Source organism: Crassostrea angulata, chromosome 5 (genome assembly GCF_025612915.1).
Source record: "Crassostrea angulata isolate pt1a10 chromosome 5, ASM2561291v2, whole genome shotgun sequence".
NCBI classification, from domain to species: domain Eukaryota; kingdom Metazoa; phylum Mollusca; class Bivalvia; order Ostreida; family Ostreidae; genus Magallana; species Magallana angulata.
Window position 1 is genome coordinate 18,185,706 of NC_069115.1, and position 17,100 is coordinate 18,202,805.

Here is a 17,100-nt window from a genome sequence, read left to right on the forward strand (position 1 = left end):
ATAATTGTTTTAGAAGTATGCATCCTTTAAATTCTGAGATAAAAAGTCAGGAATATACATACATGTAAACGTAATACAACGTTATTAAAAGCAGAGGGTTAGAGTCGGTGGAATCTCTGATAATCTTGAAGCTTTCACGTTTTCGTTGGAAACACATGCAAATGGTCCATGTATTGTAGACCTTTTTTAAAGGACAGCAACTTGTTGTACTATCATTGTCGTTGGATCGGTGTTTTGAGTTTATTACAATTAGTTACATTATGTTCTGCCAGGCTTCTCAGATGGTACAATTTAGTTGGTCTCTACTGAATGAATTCTGTCGTTATTCACACTCTCACAAGAACCCACTTTGACTTCACATGAAGATACCATCAAAACTATTTTTGACCGAGTTATTTACGTTATAAAGAGACAAATGAGGGTTCTTGACTTTTTTTTTCATAACAGTAGATAATATTTTTGTGCAAAGTGGTGAAGTTGGAAGTCATCAAACTCGCAGTAAAACATATTCAGATATTACTGGGGTTTTTGGCACAAGATCTAATTTGATGGCTTGGAGTTTAATAGCCAAATGCATGTAAAGTTATAGCTGATCGCAAGTGGCAGCAAACAAAGTGTTTCTTAAATTGATTTATATCTGCACAACATCTTGCGTGAAATATTTATAGACATTAAAACATTAAGTTACTTCCTTACATTAAGCTGAAATGTTTAATCGAATGTCAGGTTAGTGTAGAAATAATTGATATACTTAACATTTTTTTTTTCAAATGATATTATCATAATGAAAAAAAGTCAATATAAAATTTCCGAATAACAAGGCCAAGCACAATTAGGGTTTTGATTGTCAGAATCATCAAAAGGCAGAACCTGACTTATAATATTCAAGCTTGCTTAATTTAAAATGATGATAACGCTTTATTTTATTATGATGCTGTGATATTACTTATATAAATTAATTTCAAACACATTTCAGTGTTAACCTCAGTATTAATCATTTAAGAACTATCTCATTTTGATAAGAATATTATCATCACTGAATTTACATTCACTACCATTTTTTGTACATGTATAATGAAACTAAATGGAAACTAACTTTATTATCTGGTATTGACGAAATATAGCATGTACATGTATCGTTTTAATAGTAAGGATGAATACAAAATAAAAAAGAAACCACAGAATCAATTAGTGTATACCTGTCAAAAAATGGAGGGCTAGTTTGTTGTCGCAAGCTCCATTTTTACATGTCTTCTAAAACGTAGATGCTAGACAATTTTTCCAACCCTAATTTATTCTGTAAGCTAAAAATCAAATTATTGTGTAATTAATCTAACTACCATTTTAAAAGTTGAAAGATTAAACACTTTGTCTCTGACACCATTTCGTGATTAAATCCAGCTGTTACATCTCCAAATACAAAGTGTAATGAACGAAGAGTCCTCTATGAAATCAAACGACAAATTGGAGGACCTTGATATCATATACTACACACGGGCAACAAAACGGACTGGTGAACTTCGATAAGGAGAGAAGTCATAAAGGCGTAAACATGATCATCCAAGGTAAGATATTTGTAAAACATGAAACACAATTTAAAGGAGTCATTTGGAGATTTAGAATCGTTGCAACTGAAATAAAAACCTTAAGTTATTGAAATCATTATTGTGATTTTATTGCATTACGGTCAAATGTTTCTTGTAAACGTGTTTACAAAATTTATAGGCTTATTTTTGATTAGAAGAAAACGTGTGCAATTTTCAACAATCATTGATTTCATTGAAGTAATGTAATCTGAACACACCTACAAGAAACCTTATAGGGTTCTCGAAAAAATGTATGGTTACCATTCATCCGAAATTTTTCAACACATTTATTTTTCCTCGACATTTGTTAGTTTTGTTTGTTTTACGGTAACCGTATATTAACAAACTTATGCTGCTTATTTAAGACATTCTGTTGTTGGTATTATTATTGATTAAGTCAAAAATCAACGCAAATTAATATGCATACCAAAAGCGATGATAAATGAATTGTCACTATTCAAATGAAATGAATGGTTTAACTAAAACCAATACGAAAGCCTTTTGTGAGCTATTCTATTTTGTCGTATTTATAGAAATCATCAGTGCATACAAACATGAATGCAGCTCTTTAGGTTATTTAAAAGCGTATTACTAAGTTGCTACTGTATGTTTCTTTATCAGTGAAAGTTTGACATAATCTAAACTATGTAGTAAAGCAACAAGATACTACCTGTAGTGAAAAAAAAATCGAAAAAAAAAAATTGTTTCACATGAAATAACAACACAGGATTTATCTCTTGTTCTGAATTTCTATGATTTCATTTTTCTGAGAGAGAGGAAAAAAAGTGTTATTACCTTCAAACACATTGTTCATTAAAATTTTTAATTTTTGATATTTTGTATATGATTGATATTTACCTAAAATGATTAGAAATTAGATTACCATTGATTATTAGGATTTCCTTTATTATGCACAATATGTAAATAGATGATTAGATAAAATACAACTTATGTTATAAATTTTATTTTTGTAACATTTTAGTTATTTTTTCACTTCTATACGTCTCCCAACACGTATTTGCTTGTGATGACGTTAGCACATCCGCCTGTCAGATGTTTGCCGCACAAAACCCAGCGATGTGTGACTACGGGAGTTGTTACGCCACCTTATGTCCGAGAACCTGTCACAAATGTGGTGAGATAAGGACATTTACTAAATCCAAAGATTTCTAGTGCTATCGTTGTAATTATTCAATTGATAACGTTTTACAAGATTTTTATAATTAAATATGATTTTTCTAAAACTAACTAATCATGATTTTTTTTGTTATGTATAAGATTAAAGGATTCAATGTAACACATTTTTTTTATTTGCAAAAGTTTTTTTTATTTTACTTGTGTTTATTTAAGTACACAATTATATATCCCTTTATGAATGCATACATAGAGGATGATTTCTCATCCGAGTGCACTTACTGCAAGTAAAAATGAATAAATGTGCAAGAAATAGATTGTACAAGTCAAACTGGTTGTTTTAACCAACTCAATCTTCAGAGCATTTTCGTATACTTTTATTCAATTGCTAATAAATTACAAGTCTCAGTTAACTTTTTGATAAATATGAGTAGTGAACAGACTGCTTAGAACATATCTGAAACTAGCCAAAAGAAATAAATTTTTTCCTATATCAAAATTAGTTGAAATTATACTATAGTATTTTGTTTTGGTTTATTTTAAGCGTCTTTAAAGTGCTACAAGTGTGGAGCTGTGACTAGGCCTGAGAACTGCAACACAACAATAGTGTGTCCAAGCAAGGATCACGTGAGCTTCTGTTTTACACGTGTTTTGTATTTCTTGCATACATGCCATTTTTAGCCAGGCTCTGCTGAAAGCAGAGTCCTGGCTGTAGGCAGGCAAATCGCCATTGTTACTATAAATAGCACAACTTCAAAAGTACAAAAAAACAAACAGCGTCAAATTAAAAGCTTCCGCTATACCAAATAGTTACACAAAGAGCCACGTTTTGTCAAAAGTGATGGCATTTTGTTTCTTTTTTTTAATTTTGAAAGAATTGTCTATCTTTTTTAGTTTTCTTATTAATAACGTGTTTTAAAACAAAACTATGCATTTTAGACAAATACAATGCGCATGAATTTCCATGAACTACTTCGCTGCGCGTTGGAGAAATGGGGATTGAATATATAACGCTTGTTGCAAAATACAAGGCAGCAACTGTTGAACTTTTTTCTACTAGACAGACATATTTTTTTATAGCCGATTACAAAATTTGGTCGCTCTCTGACGCTTTGCCGATATTTAAAGCATGAGAGAGAGAGAGAGAGAGAGAGAGAGAGAGAGAGAGAGAGAGAGAGAGAGAGAGAGATTTTCAGTCTTTACTACACAATATGCAAAAAGACACACCAAAAGAGCCCGGTTTTCAGTCCTTCAGTACTTTGATTATCTTTATATTCTTCAATTATTTTTACGAACAAAAAGTCATAGTTAAAGTACATATTTATGATAAAGTGGTGGAAGAACATTATACATAATGTAAATTTCACCAATACAAACAACATGTGGTTGCATTGTTTAATACAACATTTCACTAATTTGGCTTATTTTACTTCCCCGACCTAGGAATGTATCTTGGCAAAGTCTTTCACAGACGACTTTAGAGAAGTTTTTGCACTTGGATGTGCCTTGGGAAGTGTAAGTACTCCACTTTTGTAGACGATATACTTTCACATTAGTGTTGAGTCAGTCTGTCTGTATGTACATTAATATAATGTCAGAGATTACCATAATTTTAAATTAATATTATTGTTTGAAAGTCCTTTGTTAATATTCATTCTTGAATTGCTACAGAAATTCAAATTAAACAATGTAATATTTTCTATTAAAAGATTAAATTCTTCAATCAATTTATCGATTCAATTGTATTAGTCTTTGTATATTTTTTTCCGGTTTGATTTCGACTTATTAGATTAAATTTCATTTTACTGAGCAATGGGAAGAGGATTTCCAAAGTTTATACTTTTATTGTAGAATTGTTTCACATAAATTCAGGTTTGTGACAATCCCAACGGTGAGACGGCATGTTGTTCCAGTGACTTATGTAATAACAAACCTCAGCCAACAACAGCAACGACCAGAAAGGTTCCTATCAGAAGAGGAAACAGAGACAATGGTAAAAACTGTTAAACAGTCCATCAAATTCATTACATGTACTAATTTCTAAATTTTAGATATGTTTATAGTTATATATATGAAATGATTTTGAGACATACTAATTAATCTAGAAAGAAAAAGAAAACTGTTTGTAATTAAAGAATAACATTACTTTTGTCATTCTTGGGTTAGCTGCTGTGTTTGTTCATCTTTTCGGTAAATTATTTTCCAACTTATACACCACTTTTACACATTCTATCATTTATTTCACTCACGCATTTGATCATCCAGTCATAGTTCAAAAAAAGAAATTTTGGTATGTTTCACATTCATATTGTATTAAATTTTGCATATATAAAAATACTCAATAGAATTGTTTATTGACTTTTCCATATATCACTAAACGTCCTGAAACACCTTTAAAAAGATTACACTGATAATAAACGTTGTTCATTAGTATTTAATTCAATAAAAGACCACCACTTTTCTTCGTTATCTATAGTTGTAAGACAGACCGCTGCCTCATGTACGGACATTCACGAAGATGCTTGTCGAGACCTTCTGTCCTCAGATGCCAACATATGTAACACAACTTGTGCCAAAACACTTTGCCCTGTTACGTGCGGAGCCTGCAGTAAGCCACGTTGAAAATAATGTTTGCTATCAAATAAATCAACATGTTCATGTGTATGTATAAAATGATTAGAGAAAACAGAGACCCGTTTTGATTTGTCTTGGCATTAAGTTTGATATCTTTGATTGCTAGTAGTTATTTGATGTTTATGACTGTACTGCCTCGTTTAAGGCAAGTATATTGATTTAATTGCCCTATTGAAAGCGTTTAAAAGAAATCACTGTTTTATGGTTTTTACAAACATTATTGCATTTATGTTCACAATGTTATCCAAAGGACCCGAAAGCAGACACGTGGGATTTAAAATGTTGGTTGAACAATATGGTACGTGTTACTGAAAATCAACATGCATTTTATTTCAGAACAGTGCTATGAATGTGACTATGTTTCTGATTCCAGTCAGTGTACCTCCACACGTCTTTGTCAACAAGGGGAGGTGTGTTATTCTCTCTCGTTATTCTCTCTCTCTTTCTCTCTTTCTCTCTCTCTCTTTTCTTGTTCTCTCTGTTCCTTTTTGTATGGATAATATATTAGAAGTTTTATTAACAATATCGATATAAAACAGGATAATATTGATATTTTAATAATTTTTTCATTTTTCTTTTTTTATAGTTTTGTTACGGTATAGAAACAATTAATTCGTACGGCGAGCACGGTTTTCGACTTGGATGCGCACCAGACATTGTATGATTTTTTCAACATAGTTTAGGCATGTTTTTATTAAACAATCTGATTTGACATAATTGCTTAAGAATTTGAATACATGAAGAGTGATAATTTCTGGACATAATCTTGTTGATTGTATAAAAAAAAACTATTATGTTTAGTGCTATTTGGGGTGTTAATTCACTTCGCGAAGGGTAGAAACTTGGCGTCAAGAAATAACTTGTATTGTTAATAAATCAATGTACCGCAAACAGACTAATTAAATAGTCCCATTTTTATTCAGTAGAACAATGTAAACACAAACAAGTATACATACCGAAGTAATCTGTGAAAAAAAAGTCTTCTAATGAAACGTATTGCATAAAAATACATCTTGTTTGTTTAACATCATTTTATGTAGTTATGCAATAAATTGACGTCGATGGCGGTGAGCGCGTTTGGACGTAAGCGGGCCGTGGCAGGTGCTTGTTGTGATGGTAACTTATGTAACGACCATCTTAAGGCCGTGACAACCACAACAACCACGACAACCACAACAATGCCATCATCAACAACAACAACAACAACCAAAGATCCATGTAAGCAGGCATACAAGGTTGACGTTGATACTTGCTCAAATAGACTTACTTTTCAAAGAAACGAACACCAGTGAAAATGATATTTTGTTCTCTTGACTAAACTACAATGTACGTAATGAGAGCCTCTGTTACTTTAGTACCTTTGTTTCCCCGAAAAGGCAGGCTTGATTGTAAAAGTTTGGTTACTAGCAAAAAGAACAAACAAAACAAAACACAAAAAATACGGTTATGGTTTCTTATGTATAAAATGGGGGGGGGGGGGGGGCGCGAAGTGACACATTTATATGACATTAACTGAACCACAGATGCGATGTCAATCTGCGTAAGATAGAGGTAGATTTAATAGAAATGCATTTTACGACTCGTTTCAGTATGTCAGTGCACAGGAACGTATCATTATCAAGTGAACAACGAGTGCTATTTCATCTCCGGCACAAAAGGAACAAGGCAAAATGGAAAAGTAAGCACCATTTATATCTTCTTTCAATAAAAAATGGAATACAAAAAAATTCAATCGAATTATAAGGAAGCTTATGGATAAATGATTTTTTTTAATTTAATTTCAAAATCTTTTGAGATTTGGTGAATTCCTATCGGGTTTGGAAAACCCTCCGGTAAGAACTTCTACATAACTTTCAAACAAAAACTTTAATCCAGGATTACTGTAAAAGTCATTGCGGACAGCTAGCCACCTTTGCAGACCCCTCACAATTATCAGCCGTGACTAATTACTACTACCATTTCTTGCGTAGCTCATTCGGTAAATTTCAATTTTTTTTATTGATTTTGAATTGAAACATATTAAACATTCTTTGAAAGACATTTATAAAAAGTTTAATAGTTTTCAAAGATTTAGATATTTTACTATTTTCTTATTCTATTATAGACGGACACTCGCATTTCTTTAATTACCATTACTACAACCACATGTTTGTGGACGCTGTGAAATATCACGAAAGTCACACACATCCTACATACATCTGGGAGTCCACTGGATGGATGGTCTCGTCAAGTTTCCTTAACCTTCATAACGTTAACATCACGTACAGTGATATGTGTGCTGTCACATCTAGTTTGCACTCAAAAACCATTCAGGCTGCGGATTGCTCTGATTCTCATTACGCTTTATGTCAACTTAGAAAGCAATAAACCAAATGCCTTTTATTTCTTATCTTTTCACGCGTTTTCTTTGTAAGAACAGTGTTCCCAATTCTCCAAACTCTAATGAGGAAGTTAATAAAATATCATGCAGGAATATATTTTTGGAAATAACCACTATATGGATAGATCTTTGTTAATATTATTATCTTAATATTTGATAGCAAATATTATCATTTTAAGCAGTAAAACACGTTTAGTTATTCGAAAACCGTGAATGATACCAAAAACTGTAGGTATCTTTGTTAACCGTGTTAGCTAATTGTCGTGCATACATGTAAATATATGTAAAGGAATATAAAGCATCATAAAATACAATAAATTAAATCCACGTTACAATGTTAATAATTGATGTGCTTATTTATTGTACACGTCAAATATAACACGTTGGTACATGTATACTGTAATTTAAATAAAAACCCAACAGACCATTGCGTGATGAAATATTTTAATTTGGAATTCCTTGTACATGTAACCTAAATAAAAAAAACATGTACATGTAGGTGTAGTTTTACGTGTACACATATAATGAGTGTGATTATAACACATTCATTTGATACGTTCACTTTTTAAAAAAATCATTGTACATAAAACTCGTCAAGCGTCAAGTGGGATCTTTGACAAATCGCTAAACATGTTTATGTCTTCAAGATATATTGTTTGTCAATCAGGTTTATGGCCGGTTTTTTTTTCTTTACACCCATTTGTCTAAAACAATGTTCATACGATAAACAGATTGAACCCATGAGTTTCCTGCACTAGTACTCTTTCGATATTTTTTTTTGTATCAATTAAAAAGCTAGTATAATTTTGTTTTGTTTTATTAAGTAATAGTTTTCGACGAAATTTTTATATTATTGTATTTAGGTATAGGTAATCAGAGTTGCTCCAGTGACATACGTGTTTTAACATTACTAGGTAGTCCATGTCTGTCATCGTGCGATGTAAATGGCTGTAAAAAAATACACAGACAATTGTTATCATTTTTTGGAATGATCTCTACGATAAGAAATCAAAACTGTTAAATCTATGACCATGCCACCCCAGGATCCCCACGGGCTGGGAAAATTATGGAAAAGGGGTCAATTCTCGAAAATCTTCTTCACTCCCACACATGTGAACAGTAATACATTATCATCATAAATAACATACAGCCCTAAACCCAATTTGGAAATTTATGGCCTCTGTTTCAATGGTGCAGATCTTGGGGCGGGGACAATATGTTTATGAGAAAATTATTAAAGTTTAGTCAATCTTCTTCTCCTCCTCATAATACGAGTAAATAAACTAAATGCATTACTATGATTTCATGAATACCTTTACCTAACTCGTGAAATTTATAACCCTTGGTTTAGGGGTTCAGGCTCTTGTGTAGGGTCAGTATGGCTGAAAAGTAAAATCTAAAGTAAAAAAGTGTTTTTCCTCTGAACTTTCACAATGGTAAACACAATGGTAAAAGGTAAGAGGTATTATTAATATATTCATAATGTCATCTTCTGTAATGAAACATGTAAGTTTTGACTCAAAGTGCAAAATATCTCATAGTTAATGCAGTATATTACTATCATAACATTCTTTATTTATGAAACCATATACATTTATATCAATGCAAAGCCAGCTGTTTACCCCCCCCCCCCCCAAAAAAAAAATATATATTTTTATGTTTCACACTTGAAAAATAAAGCAGATTTTTTGACCGTGTATGCCTACTCGAGATATTGTAGTATTGACGTTAACGCGGTCTATAATGATATCTTATCTATACTCTTTACACACCTTGGTCTGAGATAAAACGAACATGGCTGCAATATGGATTCCAATATTAGGTAATACTACATTATATAAGAAATGATATCGACAAGCTTTAAATGAAATTCAAAAATTAGTTCGGTTTACTTGTGCGGTCGTGCGCCACTCGATTGATTTAAAGCTGACATGAATACATAAATACGCATTATTTCCCTTTTATCTCCGACTACCGCCATATTAGTTGTCGATTTATATTGTTCTGCTCATCGCTTCACACTCCCTATATAAGGCCAAGATCCCTCGTCATGCTTCACCGCATTCAGGAATTTCATACACCCGAACACGTTACCTTGGACGAAAAGACTTGTAAAAACGCTTTTTGAACAAAAATAATATGACAACCACTTCACTGGCAAGATATATCCAATAAACGACGAAACAAGACAGACAGAAATTCAGGCGCAGATACTTTAAAAATTCCTCGAGAATTGTAGACCGTTTCCCTGGGTATGTTATAACTTCGCACATGCGCAAACCACACACACTGTGGCAGATCGAGCAATGTCAATTATCACATGGATTTTATAAACGGGGAGTTTTTGTAGGAATGGAGGGAAACGTTGTTACTTTCTTGGATTTACTATCATTAATCTACTGTGTTGGATGTAGTGTCGCCGGGGTTTTCAAGAAGATGCCGACGTTATGCACTCTGTATGAACGACACACGTGTTCGATGTGCATGCGAAATAAGACAGCACTGTCTGCAAAAATAAGACGGATACCTTGGACATCCTTTCAAAGAATAAATATATTTGTATTTCATTGATTGTTGTTTTCTTTATTCTTTATTACTACATTTTACTACAATGTGTAGTTCATGCGTTTAGAAGTCCGTGCAACGTGAATGCCTCGATCGGAAAGCAACCGACCGTATCTTTCTCAACCGGTATATATACCCCAGTGGCAGTAGAGGAGCGATCGAAACTAATATGGCGACCAAATGCTTTTATGAATTCATGTCAGCTTTAATGATGGTGTTTTTGTTATTTAAGTCAATGGTCAAAGCTATGTAGGGCATATTCCAACTTTTATCACCCTCAAGAAACAATTAAGATAGCAAATTAAATAAAGATACACTTTTGTTATGCTGCATATACTTTCAAACAAATTTAATGGTTTTATGTATCTATTATTAAAAAAAAAGCAAACTGCACTGGTAAAGAAGTAAACGGTTAATCTTTGCTTTTTTATCAGTAAAAGTTTTACTTCATTTACAGCGACGATATGCTACGGCATAAATAAACCTTTACACTGTAACTTTAAACAACATTTAGGCAATGTTTTTGCTCAAAATCGAACAAAGTGATCCTTGAAGACTTAGTTTAAGCTTTTACCATCTTTAATAAATAATTTTAATAAAATGAAATTTCAACCGGATTGATATAGTTTATTATGTAGGTAGTTGATAAATAAGAATCATTACGATCTGTTCAAATTGCCATTAATATAATTATACCAATTGCACCCCATTGTTAGCAAACCTATTTTCATATTCATATGAAGCAGAGTCAATTCGAAAACTTTTACATGAAAATCACCATTCAGGTATATCGACGACGTATAGTCAATTAACAATTATTAATTCCATACTTACGTCGACTTGATATGTCCTAGTGAACTTGGATTAAAACTTTAGATAGTACAGAGTCTGCGTGATCTGTTTCATATTTTGGTATTTGAATGAAAAAGGACATAGATGGTAACCTATCAAAAAAACTTTGTTATTAAAGTAATTTACTTCCATTTTTCTATAGTAAATTGTCATTACATATGTAGCCATAAAGCTTTATCACCTGCATATGGAGTTTTTGTCTCTCAGTTCATTCGATACTCAAGGGCAGGCTCTACGTATGAACAGTTTCTAATGCAAGAAGAGCTACTGACAAACAAGTTGATAAAACAGGACTATCAGCAGTCCCGATGGAAGTCATATTGTCGTTAATTCTATGGTCGATACATCGACCTTGTCAGGAAATATTATCTCCCACTGGGTCGCATACCGACGATTTTCAAACTTATTGTAAGGCCATAATTAATCACCAAATTTTCTTCAGATTTTTAGGAATTTTTTCCCGGTTCCTACAAATAGCACAAGGCGGGTGTGACGGCTCAGCAGAGGATTCTCACTCCAATATGTCACCTTATCCTACCTTTAATATTTTTAGAGGCCCCTGATTGCTATGCTCTTGCATTGTATTTTTCCTTTATATATTTGACTGTTTCTCCTCAGATGATATTTTTCGATAAAATACAACTTATGTTGTGAATTATTCTTTTTATTACATTTTAGCTTTGTTCTCACTTGTATTCGTCTCACATAATGTATTTGCTTGTGATGACGTCAGCACATCCGCCTGTCAGAAGTTTGCCGCACAGAACCCAGCGATGTGTGACTACGGGAGTTGCTACGCCACTTTATGTCCTAGAACCTGTCAGAAATGTGGTAAAAAATCAGAAAAGGACAAGAGTTAAGGTTCAAAAGTGCTTGAGTTTTCTGCAAAAATATTCAATCAATAATTTGATTTGTTGGTTTTATATATAATAATACTGATTTTTAAGCCATCATGTGATTATGTTTATGGTTGTGTTTTAAGGTTCACGATTAAAATGAAACTTCGTGATAAAACACAAATTGAATGTATTTCAATTTAGTTTGGTTGCCCTATATTTTCTTGCTTTTTTGAATTGAAAGAAAATTTGTACAAGTATTTTAAAGTCTAATTGCATCAACAGCAATTCAATTACAAGTATATGCAGAAAAGATTCGTTTTTAGTTACCAATATGTACATAAACTTTTAAAAAAAAATTAGGTACATCTTTCACAGAAAAAAAAAGATACTGTTTATATTAGACATATTAAGTTATAACAAATTTGATCAATACATTACTCTTACGCTAACTAACTAACTATATATATTTGTACGTATATATACGCAAGCGCACATTATCAACACTATATTTAATCATTGTCATGAAAGTGGATATTTTGTATGGGGGAGGGGTTATTTAATGGGGGCGAGAGGATGATGAGGGAGAGGTAGAAATTGGGTGATTGGATCATAATATTAAAAAAGAAATTCACATTCACAGACTAACTATATATTAATCTTGCTCTTATATTCTTATATATACAGATACAGAAACTGGTTACTCATAGCAAAATGATCTTTAACTCCTTTTTATTTGTTATTTTGTTTAGAAAACGAGCATAGTTTTATACAATTGCTACTTGATTACAAATATATATTATTACGCGAATAAATCGAAAACGGAAATTGGACAAAAAGTTTTAGTATTTTTGTAAAAATTAAAATCGATGAAAGTTTAACCAGTATTTTGTATATTCTAAGCGTCTGTAACATGCTACTCGTGTAGAGCTGTGGCTCGACCTGAAAACTGCAACACAACAATAGAGTGTCCGAGCAAGGATTTCGTAAGCTACTCTTTTACACGTGTTTTGTATTTCTTGTCTACAGACTTTTTTTTTTATCTCCAAATCCGTCAGTTTCAAAAGAAAAAGTCACAATTATCGAACATGTTTATAATGAAATGGTTTAATCAAGTAATACACAACGTGCATTTTTTTTTTTACAAAAAAACCCACCGAAATGCAGTAAAATCACTTGTGTTCCGTGTTCTAGAAATGTATCTTGGCAAAGTCTTACACAGACGACTTTAGAGAAGTATTTGGACTTGGATGTGCTTTAGGAAATGTAAGTACTCCAATTTTATGCAGGTATGACAAGTTATCTGGTTGGTATATTCACATTATTTTTGAGTCATTTTGTTAGTTTGATCATGAGTGGTGTAAGATATTTTATTAACCCGTAAAATAATTTTTAAAAAAATATTTGAAATGTCTTTTTCTTCTTAATTCTTGAATCTTGATGTGCTTAAAAATATTATTTTAAACGAAGTTTTACTTTTTATTCAAAAATTTAATTGCTTAACTAATTTTTAGTTCAGTTGTGCCACTTGCCTTAACTGTTGATCTGGATTAGTTAGACTAAGTCTTATTATCCTAAATAATGGGAAGAGAATTTTCGATGAGTAGAACATCATATTTGTGAGAATTTTTTTTAAATTCAGGTGTGCGACAGTGCAGACAACAATACGATATGTTGCTCCACTGACTTATGCAACAACAACAAGACCCAGCCAACAACAACAACAACAGCAGCCAGGAAGTTTCCTATCAGAAGAGGAAACAAAGACAAAGGTATAGACTACCACAAATTCAGTACTAGTACAACTTTATTTTTTGAATGTATACATAATCAATAGTAATCGTATGTAGGTATTCTTGAAGCAAGAAATCTTTAAAAAAAAATGAAATTTTTATGCATATTTAAGAATGCAATATTTTAGTTCGTCAAATTCTTTTATATTTTGGCACATTGCAGTGCAAGTCATCCTTTCGCTCCATCATGTATCAACTCATTTATAGATCTCTTCTTTAATTATTCAATCATTTATGATTTTTGAACACTAAAATCTCATTTGTTTATTACCTTTCTGATGTTTTACATAAAGTTCGATCGCTCCTATAAAAAGACGAATATCGATCAACTAAATTATTATTCTTTCATCGTTATCTTCAGTTGTGAGACAGACCGCTGCCTCTTGTACAGACATTCACGACGACGCTTGTCGAGACCTTCTGTCCTCAGATGCCAGCATATGTGACACAGCTTGTGCCAAATCACTTTGCCCTCTGACATGCGGCGCCTGCAGTAAGTCAGATGGCATATACAGTAAATTTCTTATTTTACTTAAGTGCTTAATTCCGCAATTAAGCTGTTTTGCATCAAATTACAAGAACATATTATCGCAAGAATCAGTGTTTTGTTAAATGTCATATACATGTATCTCAAAACTATTTGAAAAAGAAAAGACGAAATTTTAAAATATGCGTGGGCTGCTTCTTCCTATTATACGCAGAGGCTGATTTTTCGCATTTAACAAGGAATTTACGTATTGCTTTTAGTATTTAGTGCTAACAAATATGTAATATACAATGTATGAAATGTAAAATTGACAGATGAACAGATGTACAATTGGTATAATTATTTTTGTTATTTACCATGAAACCATGAACACCAGATATTTAATAGTAATTCAACCATGTAATGTTATTGATAAGTCACACATGATTTTATGATTTTTATTTCAGAACAGTGCTATGACTGTGACTACGTTTCTGATTCCAGTCAGTGTAATTCCACACGTGTGTGTCAACAAGGAGAGGTGTGTAATTTATTCTCTCTCTCCTCTCTCTCTCTCTCTCTCTCTCTCTCTCTCTCTCTCTCTCTCTCTCTCTCTCTCTCTCTCTCTCTCCAACATAGTCAGTAATCCTTAAGCCGCATCAATGTTAACATTGTTATACTATTGATTAGTTAGTACAGGAAGCACTTTTCCCCTTTATTTTGTAGCATTGTTATGGGATAGAAACAATCAATACTTACCACGAACACGGTTTTCGACTTGGATGCGCACCAGACATTGTATGATTTTGTTTTTTCATAACTAAAACCCTATATTTGGTTTTCACATTCTAAATTGACAAAAACAAACTTTAAAAAGTTGATCATGTGCAGTAAATTAGGTTACCAACTGAGCTTCTAAGGATCATTTATACTGTCCATCAATGCATATCCTTAAAATATCTAACTTTTATACAATCCATGCATTAAAACACATATATACCGAAGAATCTTGTTTTTTTTACACTTTGTTACACAGCTATGCAACAAATTAACGTCAATGGCGGTGAGCACGTTTGGACGTAAGCGGGCTTTGGCAGGTGGGTGTTGTGATGGTAACCTATGTAACGATCATCTCAAGGCCGTGACAACCACACCAACTACAACAACCACGACAACAACTACTACAACCAATGATCCATGTTAGTAGGCGCACTATTTCAACTTACAGTTCACTGTATTGTACATGTATAGATCAATAAGAAATAATCATTTGCCTATGTCACAGAAAACAGTATGAACTGAATTCAGAGATGTAGATCAAAGTGAATATTTTCTTTACGATATCTGTAAATAAGTGTGATAGTGTGAGCAAAGGTTCAAACTCAACAACAAGCTCCAGTGAAAACTGATATTTATTTCTCAGTGCTTAAGTACATGTACATTATACACCTGATGAGAACATCTGCAGTCTATTATTATTTTGTTTATTATACATCGAAATTCTTTGCAGAAAAGGTAAACTAACTTGATATTTCATGTTCAGTTTGGTGGCAGGAAACCTGTTCAAAGCTTCTATAAAAGGGGGAATGAAGTGAACCATACAATTATTTATCATTTACTAGTACATTACCATACCATTTTGTAATAAAGAAATCATACGTATGCTCCTAATTCAATATATTTCATTTCCTTTTTCGGTAGAAATATGTTCTTCTTATCTCTTTTTTGATAGTTTAAAGATTATGAAACATCGTCTAATTATTTAAGTAGAAAGCATATAAGCGACCAGGTTTTGAGATCCTATTCCGATTCTTAAGACTTTTTCGAGTAAACAGCGTGTGAAATTAAAACGCTTTTACTAGAGGGTAGGGACAATGTATTGAAATAACTTTATTTAATTGTTTCAGTATGTCAGTGCACAGGAACGTTTTATTATCAAGTGAACAACGAGTGCTATTTTATCTCCGGCACTGAAGGAACAAGGCAAAACGGAAAGGTATTAACAATTTTTTGTATTGATTATCTAAGGTTTTGAAGAAAAAATTTCGCAAATAAAAAAAATACAGACAAGAACATTGAAACGTAGAGACAAATAGATATAGTGTCTTTTTTACTGCTATTATCCGATATGTTTTGTTTAAATTATTTTATTGTATACAAAAATTCATCCCGATTAGAACTTTTGGCCAAAACAATTATATTTAATGTAAATGTTGATAACACTTTCTGTCCAGGATTACTGTAACATTCATTGCGGACAGCTAGCAACCTTTACGGACCCCTCCAAATTATCAGCTGTGACAACTCACTACTACAATTTGTTCCGTTATTCCCTAGGTATGTTTTTGATAGTTTAGTATTTTTAATTAAAACGTATGAAATATTTTTTAAAGTCATTTTCAAATTGATGGTTTTCAAAGATGTAAATAAATTGACTCTTTTGCAATTGACGACTTTTGAATTTAGATCCACACTCCGATCATCATAAGTATCATCATCATTACGACCACGTGTTTGTGGACGCTGTGAAATACCACAAAAGTCACACACACCCTACATACATCTGGGAGTCCACTGGAAGGACAGTCTCGTCAAGTTTCCTTAACTTGCATAACGTGAACAGCACATACAGTGATATGTGTGCTGTCACGTCCAGTTTGCACTCAAATACCATTCAGGCTGAGGATTGCTCTGATTCTCATTATGCTCTATGTCAACTAAGGAAGCAATAAACCCATTTAATTGTTGTTGTTGTTGTTGTTGTTGTTGTTGTTTTGTACACATTTTTTTTAATTTTAAGCGCAGAGTGTTTAATTGCCCAGATGCAAATGCAGAAATAATTTATATGTTATGC

The 17,100-nt window shown here is 32.5% G+C and overlaps 2 protein-coding genes across 2 annotated transcripts; both read left to right on the forward strand.

Annotated features, from left to right (window-relative positions):
* The first annotated feature begins 1,478 nt into the window (after positions 1–1,478).
* Positions 1,479–7,736, forward strand: LOC128185936 (uncharacterized). Its single transcript, XM_052855647.1, has 12 exons — positions 1,479–1,565; positions 2,569–2,721; positions 3,265–3,347; positions 4,164–4,235; positions 4,593–4,713; positions 5,197–5,328; positions 5,691–5,764; positions 5,941–6,012; positions 6,395–6,572; positions 6,944–7,032; positions 7,230–7,332; positions 7,459–7,736. Exons 1-12 carry the CDS (start codon positions 1,553–1,555, stop codon positions 7,719–7,721), a joined length of 1,353 nt encoding a protein of 450 aa, XP_052711607.1. The 5' UTR covers positions 1,479–1,552; the 3' UTR covers positions 7,722–7,736.
* A 1,758-nt stretch (positions 7,737–9,494) lies between these two features.
* LOC128185935 (uncharacterized) lies at positions 9,495–16,993 on the forward strand. Its single transcript, XM_052855646.1, has 12 exons — positions 9,495–9,556; positions 11,830–11,982; positions 12,891–12,973; positions 13,182–13,253; positions 13,630–13,759; positions 14,142–14,273; positions 14,714–14,787; positions 14,973–15,044; positions 15,283–15,445; positions 16,154–16,242; positions 16,481–16,583; positions 16,713–16,993. Exons 1-12 carry the CDS (start codon positions 9,529–9,531, stop codon positions 16,976–16,978), a joined length of 1,365 nt encoding a protein of 454 aa, XP_052711606.1. The 5' UTR covers positions 9,495–9,528; the 3' UTR covers positions 16,979–16,993.
* Positions 16,994–17,100: the final 107 nt, after the last annotated feature.

Coding starts and splice junctions, on each gene's coding strand:
- LOC128185936 (XM_052855647.1), top strand. Junction 3,348..4,163: donor TGTGTCCAAGCAAGGATCAC/GTGAGCTTCTGT, acceptor TCCCCGACCTAG/GAATGTATCTTGGCAAAGTC. Junction 5,329..5,690: donor TGTTACGTGCGGAGCCTGCA/GTAAGCCACGTT, acceptor ATTTTATTTCAG/AACAGTGCTATGAATGTGAC.
- LOC128185935 (XM_052855646.1), top strand. CDS start 9,529: ATGGCTGCAATATGGATTCCAATATTAG. Junction 11,983..12,890: donor TAGAACCTGTCAGAAATGTG/GTAAAAAATCAG, acceptor GTATATTCTAAG/CGTCTGTAACATGCTACTCG. Junction 12,974..13,181: donor AGTGTCCGAGCAAGGATTTC/GTAAGCTACTCT, acceptor TCCGTGTTCTAG/AAATGTATCTTGGCAAAGTC.